General features: G+C 39.3%; 5 protein-coding genes and 1 long non-coding RNA gene across 7 annotated transcripts; 2 read left to right on the top strand and 4 right to left on the bottom strand.

Moving 5' to 3' along the window:
* Positions 1-1,182: 1,182 nt before the first annotated feature.
* On the top strand, positions 1,183-4,200 carry LOC110849066 (venom serine carboxypeptidase). Its single transcript, XM_022096442.1, has 7 exons — positions 1,183-1,221; positions 2,577-2,681; positions 2,749-2,905; positions 2,982-3,155; positions 3,223-3,473; positions 3,547-3,737; positions 3,800-4,200. The coding sequence occupies exons 1-7, from the start codon at positions 1,183-1,185 to the stop codon at positions 4,158-4,160; spliced, it is 1,278 nt and encodes a 425-aa protein (XP_021952134.1). The 3' UTR covers positions 4,161-4,200.
* Positions 4,185-5,901, bottom strand: LOC118435450. The gene is made up of 5 exons (XM_035851516.1): positions 5,791-5,901; positions 5,627-5,723; positions 5,476-5,531; positions 4,541-4,611; positions 4,185-4,463 (listed from the first exon to the last, which is right to left on the bottom strand). Exons 1-5 carry the CDS (start codon positions 5,899-5,901, stop codon positions 4,217-4,219), a joined length of 582 nt encoding a protein of 193 aa, XP_035707409.1. The 3' UTR covers positions 4,185-4,216.
* A 211-nt stretch (positions 5,902-6,112) lies between these two features.
* On the bottom strand, positions 6,113-8,549 carry LOC110848475. Its single transcript, XM_022095702.2, has 6 exons — positions 7,708-8,549; positions 7,498-7,618; positions 7,359-7,419; positions 7,092-7,289; positions 6,552-7,027; positions 6,113-6,490 (listed from the first exon to the last, which is right to left on the bottom strand). The coding sequence occupies exons 1-6, from the start codon at positions 8,262-8,264 to the stop codon at positions 6,284-6,286; spliced, it is 1,620 nt and encodes a 539-aa protein (XP_021951394.1). The 5' UTR covers positions 8,265-8,549; the 3' UTR covers positions 6,113-6,283.
* Positions 8,550-8,827: 278 nt separating this feature from the next.
* LOC118435200 lies at positions 8,828-10,543 on the bottom strand. The gene is made up of 3 exons (XR_004834594.1): positions 9,402-10,543; positions 9,142-9,336; positions 8,828-9,051 (listed from the first exon to the last, which is right to left on the bottom strand). It is a non-coding gene; the product is annotated as an uncharacterized LOC118435200 (long non-coding RNA).
* Positions 10,544-11,044: 501 nt separating this feature from the next.
* LOC110849067 (cysteine synthase) lies at positions 11,045-13,789 on the bottom strand. Its single transcript, XM_022096443.2, has 7 exons — positions 13,670-13,789; positions 13,472-13,590; positions 13,282-13,387; positions 12,654-13,041; positions 11,929-12,584; positions 11,656-11,853; positions 11,045-11,584 (listed from the first exon to the last, which is right to left on the bottom strand). Exons 2-7 carry the CDS (start codon positions 13,574-13,576, stop codon positions 11,478-11,480), a joined length of 1,560 nt encoding a protein of 519 aa, XP_021952135.2. The 5' UTR covers positions 13,577-13,590; positions 13,670-13,789; the 3' UTR covers positions 11,045-11,477.
* On the top strand, positions 13,497-15,747 carry LOC118435199. Of its 2 annotated transcripts, XM_035850743.1 has the most exons (4): positions 13,497-13,637; positions 13,773-14,256; positions 14,317-14,489; positions 14,578-15,747. In XM_035850743.1, the coding sequence occupies exons 2-4, from the start codon at positions 13,790-13,792 to the stop codon at positions 14,961-14,963; spliced, it is 1,026 nt and encodes a 341-aa protein (XP_035706636.1). In that variant the 5' UTR covers positions 13,497-13,637; positions 13,773-13,789; the 3' UTR covers positions 14,964-15,747. The 2 variants fall into 2 exon arrangements, with proteins under 2 accessions (XP_035706636.1, XP_035706635.1); XM_035850742.1 differs by lacking the exon at positions 13,497-13,637 and having other exon boundaries at positions 13,768-14,256.
* Positions 15,748-16,592: the final 845 nt, after the last annotated feature.

Raw genomic sequence — 16,592 nt, forward strand, 5'->3', positions numbered from 1 at the left:
CCAAATCGGTCAAGTGGTTGACCAGTGGGGGTCATCGGAGTGGGTGGGGTCTTGTGCACCAAATTTCAAAATTGTCGTAGAAAGCTGAAATTTGGTACAGAGGTTGCTAATGGCTCCTAATAGATAAAAATGGGTTCAAGTTGGAAAAATTTTCATCTTGAGTGACCCTAGGGGGTGACCCATACTGATTTTTCAAAATCGTCATATCAAGCTGAAATTTGGTGGAGAGGTTGCTTAATTATGGGTCGTAATGGAAGAATATGACATGAAATTGGTAAAATTTTGATCTAGAGCGACCCTATGGGGTGACCCATACCGATTTTTAGAAATTAACATAGAAAGCTGAAATTTGGACCAGAGATCCTGACTGCTCTCTCGTCAGTCTGGTTCAAGTGCCGGGGGATTGGAACTTAGTACCTGGGAAACGTCACCCAAAAGTTCCGATCCCCTGGACATTTTAGTTATGCAAGTTACAGGGAAACGGAACCCACTTGTCGCAGGATTTAGCGGGCTTCGATTCCCCGGTACCCTCTTACGCAAAAGTTACGATTCCCCGGAACCCAACATTTTTCTTTAATTTTTCATAAATTGGATATATTTCCAAGAAAAAAATTTATTGTCTCAAATTTACCTCCCACCAATGAAGAACATTGGATAAAAAAATTAGAATTTTTTAAAGTGGCGTTTTTCCTAAAATCACAAATATCTGACAAATTTGAGGAGCGGCAAGTCCAAAAAGGTACGGGGAATCGTCACCCAACAATTATTTTCAGGGAAAAATACAATTATTTTACAGTTATTGTTACAATTATTACGTTATAATTGTGTTACAATTATTTTTCTCTCAAAATAATTGTATTTTTCCCTGAAAATAATTGTTGGGTGACGATTCCCCGTACCTTTTTGGACTTGCCGCTCCTCAAATTTGTCAGATATTTGTGATTTTAGGAAAAACGCCACTTTAAAAAATTCTAATTTTTTTATCCAATGTTCTTCATTGGTGGGAGGTTAATTTGAGACAATAAAATTTTTTCTTGGAAATATATCCAATTTATGAAAAATTAAAGAAAAATGTTGGGTTCCGGGGAATCGTAACTTTTGCGTAAGAGGGTACCGAGGAATCGAAGCCCGCTAAATCCTGCGACAAGTGGGTTCCGTTTCCCTGTAACTTGCATAACTATAATGTCCAGGGGATCGGAACTTTTGAGTGACGTTTCCCAGGTACTAAGTTCCAATCCCCCGGCACTTGAACCAGACTGCTCGTGAAATAATATGAAGATAGATATGAACAAAAATTAACCAAAGGGGCTATAGAGGCGACCCCCACTGGGAAGTAGTCAAGGACAATGGATAGTAAATATTTTTAGAATTTTGAGCCTAGTAATACGAAGGATTGATGTTACTTAATGCAAGAATTAGTGTATTATGTAAAATAGTAGCACATAATTTTATAGAAAACTACAGACGAACATGGGTTTACTAATCCTGGTTCGGGCTAAGCAAAGCTGTACTGATAGGTTTTTTCATTTCATTCGTGACACACACTGATGACATCCGAGGACTTGACATCTGTATAAAACATCTCATCATCGATGGCAATTTCAATGCAAAAATAAAGATGTTTCTCTTAGAATGAGGGGAATTTGAGAAAAGCTTATTTTCCGAAATGCATAAATTATTCATTCTTCTAATCGATTTGGAATAAATATATTGCTTCGTTTAAGCCATTCGTTCAGGAATCAACATTAAACTCACAAAACAGAAGGAAAATAGAGGCGAGATGATGAGTGCCGCATTTTTGTAGTTAAAAGTCGGAAATCTTCACATAATGTTATTGTTAGCTTAGCTGATGGACATTTAAAACAAATAAACACACAAGATTCATTTAAATCAGTCTCATTTTTCATTTACCATTTATCACACACAATACCCTCCTTCATGTAAAACACGGATGGTATTGTACGGAATAAAATCGTGTCGTAAATCTATAATCTAACCCAGTTTGTTTAAAACTGACAACTGACTGACATGACATTGGTTTACACTTTACGAAGGAAATGCAATGCAATTCAGTTCACCTTCCCATTCTTCGTCTTTATGATTTACACTGATTTTCTGTCAAGATTTGAAAACTGCAGTTCTAAATGTTCACATAATTTTGATTTACAATAGGCGATGAACTACTTTCGTTTCTTCCCACATATCTAATGAGGCATCTCCACAATGTCACTGTCAGTTCATATAAATTCAAAATTCAGTCATCCCCAACAATTCGAACTGAATGCATTACAATAAAACTTTAAAATCAAATAATGCAAAAAAATTTGCACATATTTTTAGCAGTGGTAGCAACATTTTTATACACCGTACCGGCATCCTTGGGATGGATTACGTATCCATCTATTCTGCACCTCGATGGGTTATCTGAGCTACAAAATAACTCCGGGTCGAATAGTAAAAGTAAAAGTGGGGACAAATTATTTTTTACCGAGTTGATTGAAGAATTTGCTCCAGAACTGAACGCCAATGGGACTGCGGTGAGTAAGGGTAAGCGAAATGAAGAGGTTCAATAGCAGGCAAGGGTTAGCAGCAATCTCTCCGTGATTAAAAGTTACAGTGGATTCTTCACCGTGAACAAGGAGTATAATTCGAACCTATTTTTTTGGTTTTTTCCGGCTGCCGTGAGTTCGAAATGATGCAAATGAGAAAATGTAAATAGCTTCTACATGCTTACGTCCTGTTATTTAGTTTGAGCCAGACAAAGCCCCAGTGATCCTCTGGCTGAATGGAGGACCTGGAACATCCTCACTTTTCGGACTCTTTGTGGAAAATGGACCATTTAAAATTAACCTACAAGGTTTCTTGGAACAACGGCAGTATGCTTGGACCATGACGCATAGCTTGTGTAATATTTTTTTTCGTATATAATAAATAGTGGACATTATGTACCCCAATTACCTCAACTTATCTTTTAATTTCAGTATACATTGATAATCCAGTCGGGACAGGATTCAGTTTTACAGACGATGCTCGAGGATACTCAAAAAACCAGGTTGACATCGGTACTAACTTATTTCAAGGAATACAACAGTTTTTTCGTGCATTTCCTGAATATGCAGAGAGAGATTTTTACATAGCTGGAGAATCGTATGCTGGTAACTGCACTCCAATTGTTTCAAGCATACGTAGTAAGAAAATACTAATAATAACGCTTAATTCCAGGAAAATATGTGCCCTCAGTCTGTCTAAAAATTCACCTCGAAAACCGGAAAAAGGGTAGAAACCACATAAAAATTAATTTAAAGGGGATGATGATCGGGTCAGGATTTTTCGATCCACTCACTCAAAACGAGTACGGCGAGTATCTTTATCACATGGGGCTTATCGACGACAACCAAAAGGTCACATTTCTCGAAAAAGAGGCACAGATTAGGGATTTAATTGAGGGCGAAGAATGGGCCGATGCCACTCGAGTAAGTTCCATATTACGCATTTTGGAAATTTTTTAAGTTCTCAGACTTAAAACTTTACGAACTTAAAAAATAGGCTGTTGAGCGACTAATTGTTGGAGACCCTGAAACGTCCACCTCGCTTTTCCAAAACATGACTGGCTATTCGGAATATTTGAATATGCTGCATTCATCTACACCACGTGAGTTTCGAACCTACGTCCCCTACCTGAATAAGCCGAGTATTCGACAATACATCCATGTCGGAAATCAACCTTATACTCGCAGGTTTACAATTTTACATGAAAATTTCATTCATATAAACAAATTCATAAAATAATTATTTCAAGCTTTAGTCCAGAAGTTCTAGAAAATATGGTGGAAGACATCAGCAAATCTGTAAAGCCTTGGGTTGAACGTTTATTAAAGGAAAATTACCGAGTCCTTATCTACGCGTCTCAATTAGACCTCGTTGTTCCACACACCGGGGTCCAGAAATTTATTTCCAATCTGGACTGGCCTGGATCCAACCAGTTTTCCAGAACTCCTCGACGACCTTGGAAGGTCAATGGGGAAATTGCAGGGTATACTAAATTCGCCAGGAACTTGGCGTATGTTCTGGTTCGAAATGCGGGTCATGTTGCTCCCTATGATCAACCTTTGTGGATGTATGAAATGATAAACCGGTTCACGAGAGGTTCACCATTCTGAACAAGAATCCTATTAAAATCGATATTTATACAATAAAAAATTCGAAATTCGTCAATTTATTTCACACTTTCTTCTTCTGCGGATGCAAGCAAGGCTGCATTTTCTTTGTGAAGGAGTGAAAGTTGGTACCAAAAATGATTCCGGAGTAAAATCTTGTCGACTTTCTCCTGTTGAATTTTCTGTCCTTTGACATGTTCCGTAAAGTCGTAGACTAATGCTACGCTGACGATGCGGAGAATGCAGTAAAGATAATTAACGATATCGTTATCGTCCCAGGATTCTTTATCTGGAGAAATCGTATACCTGTGGATGAAGAATTATTAAAAATTTTGAAATATTTGGAATTTCATGTAGAACAAATTTTATTAAAGAAATCATACATCATGCTACCATACGTCAGGACAATTCCCAATTCTGCCAAACACCAAATTACGCACCCAGCATAGTGATCCTGACAATGGAGGCGCAAACTATGTTCAGCGCAGATAATTTTTTGACCATGTTAGTTTGGAAGACCAAGTCTTTTGAAACAACATTTGGTTTGGCACTTGAGCAGATGCGCAAAATTCGCCACTTTATAGGCGCCGCAAGTTCGCAAAAACGCTTGATTTTTCAATGTACGGTCGAGCGCGAGCTCAGCTTTTTTCCGTCTCTGTCGCTCACTCTCTCACTTCCACGCGAGGGCATTGACCCCGCAACCCTTCATCCGCATTTTTCAATCAATAATTCCGAATTGTTATATTTTTAACTATAAATTTCCCCCAATTTCGTAATGTTATAAACAAAATTTATCTTAATAGAAAGTATCAACACTCTGTTGTCAAATAATTTTTATACCTTGTTCAGAAAAGTTTTGACTGTGACGATAAAGACCCTATGCAGACCAGAGGATTGCAGAAATTCTTGTCCAAAAATCTTATCAAATTACGAAATTCCGGGTGAATTAATTTCAAAATTTATAGTTAAAAATATAACAATTCGGAATTATTGGTGAAAAATGCGGATGATGAAGGATTACGACGTCAATTGTCGTCAATATCTTCGCGTCGGAGCGAGAGAGACGGAAAAAATGAGCTCGCGCTCGACCGTGCATTGAAAAATCAAGCATTTTTGCGAACTTGCGGCGCCTATAAAGTGGCGAATTTTGCGCATCTGCTCAAGTGCCAAACCAAATGTTGTTTCTAAAGACTTGGTCTTCCAAACTAACATGGTCAAAAAGTTATCTGCGCTGAACATGGTTTGCGCCTCCATTGTGAGTATTAAATGCTTGTTTTTGAGGATTGATAAGCGTGAAATGAAAATAATTTGTGAAAACCTTTAGGACGACAATTAACAAAATGACTCCAAATATAATTGGCAAAACTCGAATAACTAAAGTAAAGATGAAAATAAAATTAAAAATGATAAAAAATTAAAGATTTAATTACGACGTGACACAATTGCGTATGTTAAAATTAAATTTTTACCAAAAAATGACCAATAAAAATGCCATCCCGTAAGAACACTATCCTCATCTTCTCCAAATGAAATAATTTGATATGTCAGTTCCATCACTCGAATCCCCTACAAACCGACAAACGTGCAAAATTATGACACCAAACTGCATCTACAATTTCGATTTTATTCGCACCAAATTGAACACAGCAACCAACAAAGTACGGAATTTTGAACTTGTTATCCATCCCCCGGAAAAATGGTCTTCCCTTTCAGCAAAATAAAATTGATTTAATTCCACCTCCATCACGTCTAACATGAGCACTAAATAAAATATGTATGAATGCCGACTGATGTATGTACGTGTGAGAGAAGGAAATACTAAACGGAATATTTTGGCAAGTAATTAAAAAAAATATGACACCTCAAACAATAACACATTCATTCCTTCCTAGAATCATGCCTGGAACTGGAGTATCAAAGGTCAAAATGAAATATGATGCTAGTTTAAATTAGTATTTTAGTAATAGAAGAAGTTACCAAACTTTTTGTTTTATTGCATAACGTTCGTTACTACATATTAAATACGTAAAAAAAGAAACCAAGCTCAACCTGGACATATTTTTATGTATCATTTTCCAGCAGCATCCATTTACCGGAAATAGCTACTCGAAGTGCACGTATTTTAGTCAAACTTGCGCCACCGAGGGAAACGATGGCATGGTCATGTAACGATGTGCAACCCGGCGTATTCTAACTACGCAAACATCCGAGTCGGGCATGGTCAGATAGGAAACCACCCCCTGCATCACCAAGGAGGAAAGGAACAAGGTCATCGCGATGATCATCACTTGGCGGTCGTAAACGATAAACGCTGATCCTGTAGCGATTTCGACCTGTTCACAACAAAAAATCCTCAACCAACTTGTGAACCGATGCAATTTGAGGGTTACCTACTTTTCTAGTGAATAGAAACCACAGGATGAGAAATGTGAGATTCTCCACGTAAAACCACATCACAGTAGGCAAATATTTTGATTGGAATTGTAATGGCGAAAAAGTCGCTAAAAGTCCGTGTTTCACTGCGCCATGAATTCCCTCAAAGTGTTCGGACTCTTCGTCGCCCGGCGAAGTGCCGTCAATGGCTCGAGTGTCGATGCGAGCATAACCTCGCCTCCCACTTCCGGGTCCTCTCCGCCTGTATTGTGGCTCAAAAAATGGATTCAGCAAACATTTATAGAGATCGATGGACAATTCGCGTAAGATTTGTGCAGCCAAATGTAGAATGGAGCGTATTCCCATTTCCGCAAAGAATACGATAAGAAGCACTTCGGCGAAGGTGTGATGAGTTTTTGACCCCAACATTGAACTCTGTTTGTTCAGGTTGAAATAGACTGTGGCCCGGATGAGTCCTTCGCAAAATATGCGCAAGCCTGAAGAGAGTGTTTCAAATTAGGGCATAAATGTGAAAAAGCAATAACTTATTGACATATTTACCAATGGCTAAAACTGCGTGGAAGAAGAGTAAGAATTTTTGCCACATTTGCAATTTATGTGGCCGTTGTCGGTCTTCATGATTAAAAAGAGTTGGTTTCCCTTTGTCATGAATCCTATAAAAGTCTGACACAATTCCATACCAGTGGGCTTCAGCAAGGCAGAGAATTGCAAATATGACACAAAGAATTTCCATCATCCCTGGAAAATTTACGATAATAACGTGTACTGATTTATTAAGAGTCGGATCTTACAACATTTGAAGCTTACAATTTTGCAGAAAATTTGCACTTTGTTCCGTACGATTGATGAATAGGACGGACAACATGACCTACATACATACGTGAGAATTATGCATTTCTTGAATTTACTGTTATATTTATGTAAATTTTAAGAACTTGGGTGTTACCATTCCTTCCGGGAATGCACGAAACATGCTTTCATACTGTTTCAGTTTTATGCTCTCTGCTTCAATCCTATGTGTCTCGTCAGACGCCGGCTTCAATTTTGCGTATAAAAGTTCACCTGTACTGCAAATTTCCAATTCGTTGGTTACATATATACATATTTTTATATATGTATGTAGGATGTATTCACAATAATTGTTCCATCATCTCACCACAATATGGGTCCCACTAAAGGAATGTTGAGTATCTCATTATACCAACTTTTACTCGGAGGATATTTCTCGAAAAACAACTGAACTCCAAAAGTCGACAGAAAAATAGGCAACAACATTGCCCACGCTTGGAGTGGGTCTTCATCCGCCATGTAATGTCTGTACACTAATATTCCCACGAAAGACATATCACACATGGTAAAACCTAAGGACAAAATCTCTAAGAAAATGTCGAACGTTTTATGCGAGCAGAATTTGTTATTAGAGTTTTCAGAGGATGAAGAGGAAGATGAGACGAAATCGTCAACTTGATTGTGGTGGTTGTATCCACCATCGTCAACCCCACCCACCCAGGAGTCGATCGCGTCTGCGAGCTCTTCAGGGTCGAGGAAAATGTTGATATTTCTAACCACGCTAACTTCTTCACTGATGGATTCATGTTGAGAAGAAGAGTCAGATTCTCTTCGAATTCGGATTGTTTCATCTACTTGAAAGTTTACGTTTCGGTTTCGATGGTGGGTTTGTTGTTCTGTTTCTTTTTCTGTGGTGTGGTCCATTATTGCGACTAATTAATTTTGTACGGACACCAATTCTGGTGTAACTGGAAGTGTCGCTGGAGAAGAAGTAATATTTGAACGCATGTCTTCTCGTCTTGATGACGTAGACAGCAAATAAATAAATCGGATTGTGGTATTACATAAATATTTAAAGAAGATTAAGTTTCTGCTGGACTTTCTTCAGCAAACAGACACATATTTAATTAGATCAGCTCAAGACAAGAATCAGATGTGTACTGGGCTGGGGGAGAATGTTAAGCATATCGAGTTAAGAAGCACGTAATGATATTCATTCAAGTGCTGTAAATAAATGAAACTTGGACAGACACGTCTTTTCTCATACTTGATTAAACTAAACTTATTAAACAGCACTTGGACTAGGACAACTTGCTGAAGAAACAACATTTCAGAGACGCATACGTGCATGATGACATGAAAGTTGAAACTGGTAAGATTTACTTAGGTTATAAATAATTATGCATACGATATCTATGCATAATTACGTATCTCTCTGCGAGAAATATGACACAAAATAGACGTATTTGTATATATGTAAACTCAGATGTTTTAATATTCTTTGCAACACGAAATAAGAAATAATTATGAAATGTGTTAAATGCTGCTACACTGTTGGTGTAATCGTTCTTTTGGTTCATTGTACTTTTTAAGACAATACCCAAGACCCTCCAAAATTCGGCGTTGTTTCTTCCACCCTTCTTCATTTAAGACTTCTCGTTTCCTTCGCCGCTTCGTTTCTGTGGTGGAGTCAGGGTCGAGGGTCGTGGTACTTTAGACACATTCAAAAATAAGTGGTGAGGATGCGATTTATGGCAATTGTCTCAAAATATGTGTTGCTTGAAAAATGAATGTATCTTACTTTTCAATTATCTCATTAGCTTCCTCCGCATCGCCGGAACCAATCGGTCTCGTGAGATGAAAGGGGAATTTGGATAAAGTCCTGGCAGCATACGTACATCGGTCAAAGTGAGCCATTACTTGTCCCACGTTGCCTAAAAGTCCAGCATACGGTTGATGAGCTTCATCCACCTCTACGGCATTTTTTGGCTTTAGCCTGTCGGATTTTTTAGGTTATCTTATCAAGTTTCTGTGCAGCAGTTTAAATATTTTACATAGTACCAGAATGGACGAAGCTGCTTTCCAAACAATGGTATGATAATCGTCGTGTACTTGTGATGATCGCTGTAAAACTTGTCAAACGTTTTGTAACAGTAGGAATGCACGGATACAAAAATCTTCCAAACGGATTCGATAACAGGATCAAAACCATCGGACCGAAGGGCTCGTGGAATATGGACGTTGTCATTCTGCTGGCATTTATTGTGCTCCACGATGGCTGGGATTGGTGTGGCTGCAGAATCAATAATTAAGTCTTTAACTGAAATATTTATTACTTTTAAATATGAAGAGATGTGTTACCATGTTCCAAACATCGCGTCAAGGATGCCTCGATTCTTTTGAAATCCAAGTGCGTAAAGGTAGAGTCATTCCAGTCAAATATTTTGGATTGCAGGCTTAAAAACACGCTAACAGTGAGATCTAACAAACCAGAATTTTCCATGGGGCAAATCTGACGCATAATTGATTTCGAGAGGAGAATCAGTTTCGAAATCATGGCTTCCGTCGGATGCGTCTTCTTCGCATAGGAATCCTGAGGGGACACGATTTTTAAATTGTTCTTAATCACGGTGCGTTCATACTGCCAAATTTCTTCGGTAATGATTTGATTCGAATCTGTCATCTGGGGATGGCTGAACTGATCCACGTTGTTCCATTCGTTATCAAATCGGCGTACTAAAAAAATGGTTATCAAAATACTTGCAAATTTTGCGTCAACATGCAAATTATTTTGTCATAATCATACACATTTCTTCCTGCGTCATGTTTGCACTGCTGGATTTGTCCTCGCTTTCCGGTTCTTTACTTGTGGGTTCGGAATCAATTTCCCTCCTGAGCCAGGCTGGCATGTTGGGATATTTCTTTTTGAGTTTGTCCTTATCTGAGGTTACGGCTGGGGTGGATTTTCCCTCCTTTTTCTTTCCACCGCCGCCTCCTTTTTTCGCCTCCCCTTTCGGCGCATGTTTACTTTTTCGAGCACTCCTCCCAACAATACTGCTACTACTTCCATTCACCCAGTCTAATAATTGATTATCGTGCGGAAAATCTGACACCGTTCCCCAATCATGCTCCAGAAAACTGCACACATTTTCCGACGTTTGTCTCAAAATAGGTTGGCATTCTGTCGGAAGTATTTCAATTATTGGGAGAGAATCGTTACATCCACGAAGAATTTCACCCACGTCGGTCGTGAAGTTTGCGAGATTTTTAAACGTACAGAATACTCCTTCAAAGGTCTGGTCTTTTGTACGAGAACCGCCCCCATTGTCCATCATCGAGGCAATTATTTTGGTAGAATTTAGACAAAAACGTTGATCTCCATTTAAACTGGTAATCGTCCAACTGGAATTTACGGTGATGATGTCGAGTGGAACTGTACTTGTGAGGTGGACATTTCGATACACTTTTTGCTGAATATTTTCCATGTTTTCTTTGAAAAGGACGAGAGAATTTCCAAACGGTCTCATCGGATTGCTTATCGTGTTTATTCTTGTAATTTGTGCATTAGGCAGGGGAAAACAGTGATTCTGGCCTCCTACGATGCTCAAAGGGGAACAATTCTCTCCGTAAAAGGCCCATCTAAAAAATTCCTCCAATTGGAATAATATTATCCAAACGAGTGTATAAACAATTCTCAACTTACACTCCATTAATGCAAATGCAAGATAACACCGTCGGTTGTGCGAATGCTATCCCGACTGAACAGGTCTGTCCATCAACTTCATGGCGATCTTTTCCAGCATAAATGACAAGTCTTGATCGCCCGTATGATTTCTTGGGGGTTTGAAAAGCTGCATCTCCAAAACTTAGCAGAATGAGAAACAAGACTGATTTAATCGTCATTTTCAAAACGAACACAAAGAGCGTGGCTGAACGATGTCGTAAATATGTAAGTGCAATAATAAGTATCTAAATGTTTGTCAATATTGGGATCGAAAATAATACAAATTATTTTCAAAACATTTGTTGTTTATGTAAATGTCACCTCCGGATTTAATTGTGTACTTAACAATTTGGATTTTATTTCTGTATGCATTTACAAAAACGCTATATTTCTGCTATTGTATTAGATTTGCATTAAATGTCGTTCGTATTGGAGTCGGTTGTTTTTCCAGGTTCTTGTTCTTGAGGTTCATTGTTCTCCATCATAAATCCGACCCCCGGTTCCCACCCGTATTGTAGACCTAAATTAAGTTTTATTTAATTTATTGAAATCAATTAAATAATTTAAATAAATTAATGATTATTCAATTACGATGATGTTCTTCAACTGAAAATGTCCATTCGTTCATTTCCTTAATTGAGACCAGGGCCAGCGGTGTTTTAAAATACGTGGGGGCAGCAGCTCCAGCAGTAAATTCAAAAATGTCATTGTAGATAACGGAAAATGGATACGTTTCCAGAATTTTGTCCAATTCGCCCAATTTTCCGCGACAGTCGAGTGCTCCAAATGCTAAAAATTAGCCAAATCGGCATGAGAAATACAATATGCTGTTGTATCAATTATGAAGAGACGTTTTCTACGCACGATGAAGAAATTCTGCACAATCGTTCAAACTAATATCACCCCTTTTCTCCTCCTCCTTGTAATTGACTTCAATCAATTTCATCGCATCCTCGGTCAAAACGCCGAGAATATTTTCCACATCTCTCTGATGATCAGGTTTTGTCCAGACGAGAATTCTGGGATGCAGCTTTAGCACGGAGGCGGCTTGTTTCACTGAAGCGTTCGCCACGATGGAGGGGAACGTGTTGAACGTGAGGTTGCCCACGCCCAGAAAGTACCACCAGTAGAGCGAGGTAAATTCTGCTTCAGGCATGTAGCCCTTTTCTCTCATCAAGTCGACGTTCAGAAACTTTCCGTGCGAATGGTACAGGGAATCGGGCAGTGTGCAAATGATGACGAAATCCTTGTCATGCTTTTTTTCTGGGAGCAAGTCATCCATAATTTTAAGCACGCCGGCCATTACGGCCCCACCCCTTTCTCCGCAATACAAGTCCTCCTTCTTGTTCAGGTCTCGGGCAAGCCGGAAAGCTCCCCGTTCCAGGATGGTGACCACGTTTGTGCCAGGATGCTGACTGGGGCGATGGAAACCTTTCCATTTGTTGGCGATGGAATACACTTCAGACTCGACCCCGAAAATTTTGCAGGTTGGGAAACTCTGGGACAATTTCTGTGATACTCTGAACACACGAGATTTGGCTTATGTAGAATCAACTACATAGGTTAAAAACTAGTCTAATTTATGTAACCTGTCAAGGATTCCGAGATTATCTAATTCACCCACAAATACGTGTGGTACGACTTCAGACTTTTCAATTTCTTGTGTTAATTGATCAATTTCAGAATTAAAAACGCCATCATTCGCCATAACAAAAGCTATGAGATTGATTCCTCCTTCTGAATCTGCTAAAGCTTGAGCTTTTTCATTGAGACATAATTCCTTCGAAGTTACGAAACTTTCCGGAATTGGGTGAATTGTTGCTCCGAAATTTTTCAAATCATGCACCAACCGTGGAGTGGGTGTGGTTGTGACGATAGATTCGGGAACCAAGGCGAGAAATTTGTACTGCTTGGAATTGCATATGTTGAGTAAGGCAAAGCAAAATTCTGGATCTGGGCCAAAGATGAGAGTCGACCCTGCATAAAATATAATGGTAACGATGCAGACGATCAAAACTGTGCTTATAAGCGTTCGAGAAATGCACAACAGCGGTTCTAATATTAATAGACTAATCAAGTTAGTTGGTATAAATATGCACATAAAAATGCAGAAATGTTCCCACGCATCCAATCATCCTGCCATCAAGGTTGGATGAAACTGTACGATTTTACCAATCATAATAATAATAAGGAAATGTATAAGTGTGTATAACCAACCGGGTTCCATAATCCCAGCCAATTCCGCTTTATTGATTAAAGCTAATGCAAGTCTGTCATAAATTGACTTGCTTGGCTTGTTGCGAAACTCCAATTTTGCGAAAATCTGTATGTAATTGTCAGCAATCAAATAATCGGTAGACATGCGAAATGAAATAATTATAACCGTGCACCAACTATGTATACGAACCTGACATTTCATTCCGCTGTGCTTTGGAACTTTAATCAAGGGGACAAGTTGTGTGTTACCGATCGTGTCGGGAGACGTACTTGGTTCGGAGTTGGGCTCATCCATATTTGAGGACAATTCTAATAAATAAAATAGTTGATGTCACACGCGACCAATTAAATATAAGGTATTATATAACTGTTTGCTCGTTAGACTTACCAATACAAGTGACAAGTGCAGTATTTTACTAACGAGGGGAACTAATTTCCATGAACTTTAACCAAGTTCCACCCACTTTAATTATCACCGTACGGAATTTAAGTTTCTATAGGATTCCCCATGCTGAAACGGAAGATGCGGCGAAAACGTGGTCACTTCAGCCTAGTTACGGATCAATTAGAAGAACAGATTCATTTAGAAGAACTATATAAAACCATGAAGAAAAATGACCCCAAAAAAGACCCAGACCCACCACCCTCACAAGAACCACAAGCCCCCGTAAAAAATGGCCTTCGACGTGGATCTACTAGCGGTTCACAAGTCATCCCCGATTTACAAAGTACCGTGTCCGGCATGTCGGGAAGCAGCAGTATGAACAGCAGCATCATGACGAGTGGGGGTGACAATCCCCTCGAAGCTAGCGCCGGTGCGGGTCGACGCGTCCATCGTCATCATGCCCATCTTCCTCTCATCCATCCGAACTTTGAGGGGCTGGACGTTTTTAAGAATAGGCACAAAAAACCAATCCGCCAATTGGCCGGGGCTAGAGTTCATGCACCAAAAGTTTTAGTCGTCACAATGGAAAGGTGACATACTTAATTGGGGTATGAATTAGGGTCAAAATTAAAAATTAATGTGTATCGTAGTGCTTTGGAGGATAAAGTTGAAGCGCATGGGTACGACCTCCGGAGACGATTGGCAGATTCACAAACAGAGGACATGGGATTGAACGTTCTTACCACTCAAATCCACGATATGGAAGACATGGAGTGGATGCTGGATGAAGAGTCTCAATTGCTTCTTCGAAAGCATATCATCTGTAATACGTACATGCATGCATACATAATTTCATCTTTCCACAATAATTTAACAGCTTGTCACGATCTTATAATCATTATTTACTGCAGACTGGAAATCTGCTCTGTCCATGCCACGTCGTAAAATGCGGGTTAAAGACACCACAATTCCATCCACAGCGACTGTCGACTACTGCAAACCTTTGACCCGATGTCAGCGTTACAACCGGACGTGTGCACGCGCCTGTTGCGCCAGGTATCGCATGACCATAACGGAAGATTTAGTGCGGGGTGAAAGCATTTGGAGGTTGAACAAGGACCTCTTCAATTCCACGTCATCCGGAGAAGCGGAAGTGAACGATGACGACGACAATGCCGAGAAGGAGGAGGAGGACAGAGGTCCAAATCAATTGACACGTCGCGACAATAATGCGTCTGATCCGCGTGCTCGTACACCCATATCGCCAAACGCCCAGGGTCAACCTGACCGGAAATGACATATACATATTTCCGGAAAAATACTTGCAAAATCGCATTGTCTCATGTAGCGCTAAATATTTTACATAATATACAAATCGTACGAGGATAATTCCACACATTTCAACAAAATTAGCATTCCATTCCATACATTATGACTTTTACACCGGGTCGGATCATTTTTATTTTCGGCATGAACACCGGAACACGAGCAGACATTTATGCAATTAAATCTTTACCCGTGTTGTTATTTATGCATTTATTATTCAACAAGAATTCCAATCAATCAAGGAACTGTAATATCCTGCAATTCTATTCGTGTCGGTGATCTGTTCGATTTTTAATTTTCAACACTTCCCCAAAAAGTTAATGGTCTACATTTATTACTCAAGTTGAATGGGCACTACTTAAGCTTAATAGGTAATTACAAAATTTGAATTGCAGCCTTGGCCTTGGGTTGTGATTTGCGGTTCTTGCCACAATTATGTAAGTATTTAGTAAACCTACCACAAGCTACCACGCACGTACTTTAGGTGTGGTGAATTATTAGAACTCCAAATCTATATTATTCTAATTACATGGCTTAAGTATATTTTGGTTGTTACAAGTTCCATTGTTTAATAACTCTGTTTTTTTACTCCGGAAAATTTTATTGTAATAAAGTGATATCATAATATACATAAAAAAATATCCTGTCAACGCGAAAACAACATCTAAACCATAAACTAAATAATACTCCCAAGCTCTTAATCTACTAGAACTTTAGTTAAAAATGTTTAAGAATAAAATATTCCTTAACATTCAGATTACTTTATTAGTAAATATTTTGCTACTAATTTTTTCCCAACTTGGAGCAGACTCGAGTAAGTACTGAAACTAATGCGTAGTTCTAAAACAGAGAAATACATAAAGCATTTTTCTTCATGAATTTTCTAGGTGGCGAACAACGTCGAAGAAGCAAAGTTTGCATGAAGGGTCAAGATTTATGCGGTAATCAATGCTACGATTACAACTCGTACTCCTGCCTAGAAGGGTTCAACGGTCAGAGAAAGTTCCTCTGCGATAAGGACGAGGTTCTCTGCGGCGAAAAATGTTACGATCCCTACGAATTCAACTGCTACGGCGCAGGCGACGATGCCCTTCTGTGTCCTTGGAATGAGAGAAAGTGTGGGCGCAAATGTTACAATCCGGATCACGAGACTTGTACTTCACGAGGACAAATTCTTAACGGGAAGAATCAGAACGGCATCGTGGGTGCGATCAGACCAATCTCGACGTCTTTTTCCTCCTTCCCCAGCAGCAGTGATGGGATTCGTACCATAAACAGAAATACCGGATCTGACGACTCTTTTACGAGTTTTGACAGCTTCAACAACAACAATCGTGACAACTCTTACGCCAAACTTGATAATAACAACGACGACGCTTCTTTCACCTGTTTGCGACACAATCTCCTCTGCGGAGTCAAATGTTACGATCCAACGAAGCAAACTTGTTTCCGAGAGTCGGCCGGGGGTTCGTCAAGTTTGACCGTGTTGTGTTCCATCGGACAGAAACGGTGCAGCAATAAGTGCTACGACCCGTATCGAGAGACATGTTCGGAAAATCATGACCACCAAATCGACTCCAACAATCAGTACAAATTCAAC

Source organism: Folsomia candida, unplaced genomic scaffold (genome assembly GCF_002217175.1).
Source record: "Folsomia candida strain VU population unplaced genomic scaffold, ASM221717v1 Fcan01_Sc004, whole genome shotgun sequence".
Taxonomy (NCBI): Eukaryota; Metazoa; Arthropoda; class Collembola; order Entomobryomorpha; family Isotomidae; genus Folsomia; species Folsomia candida.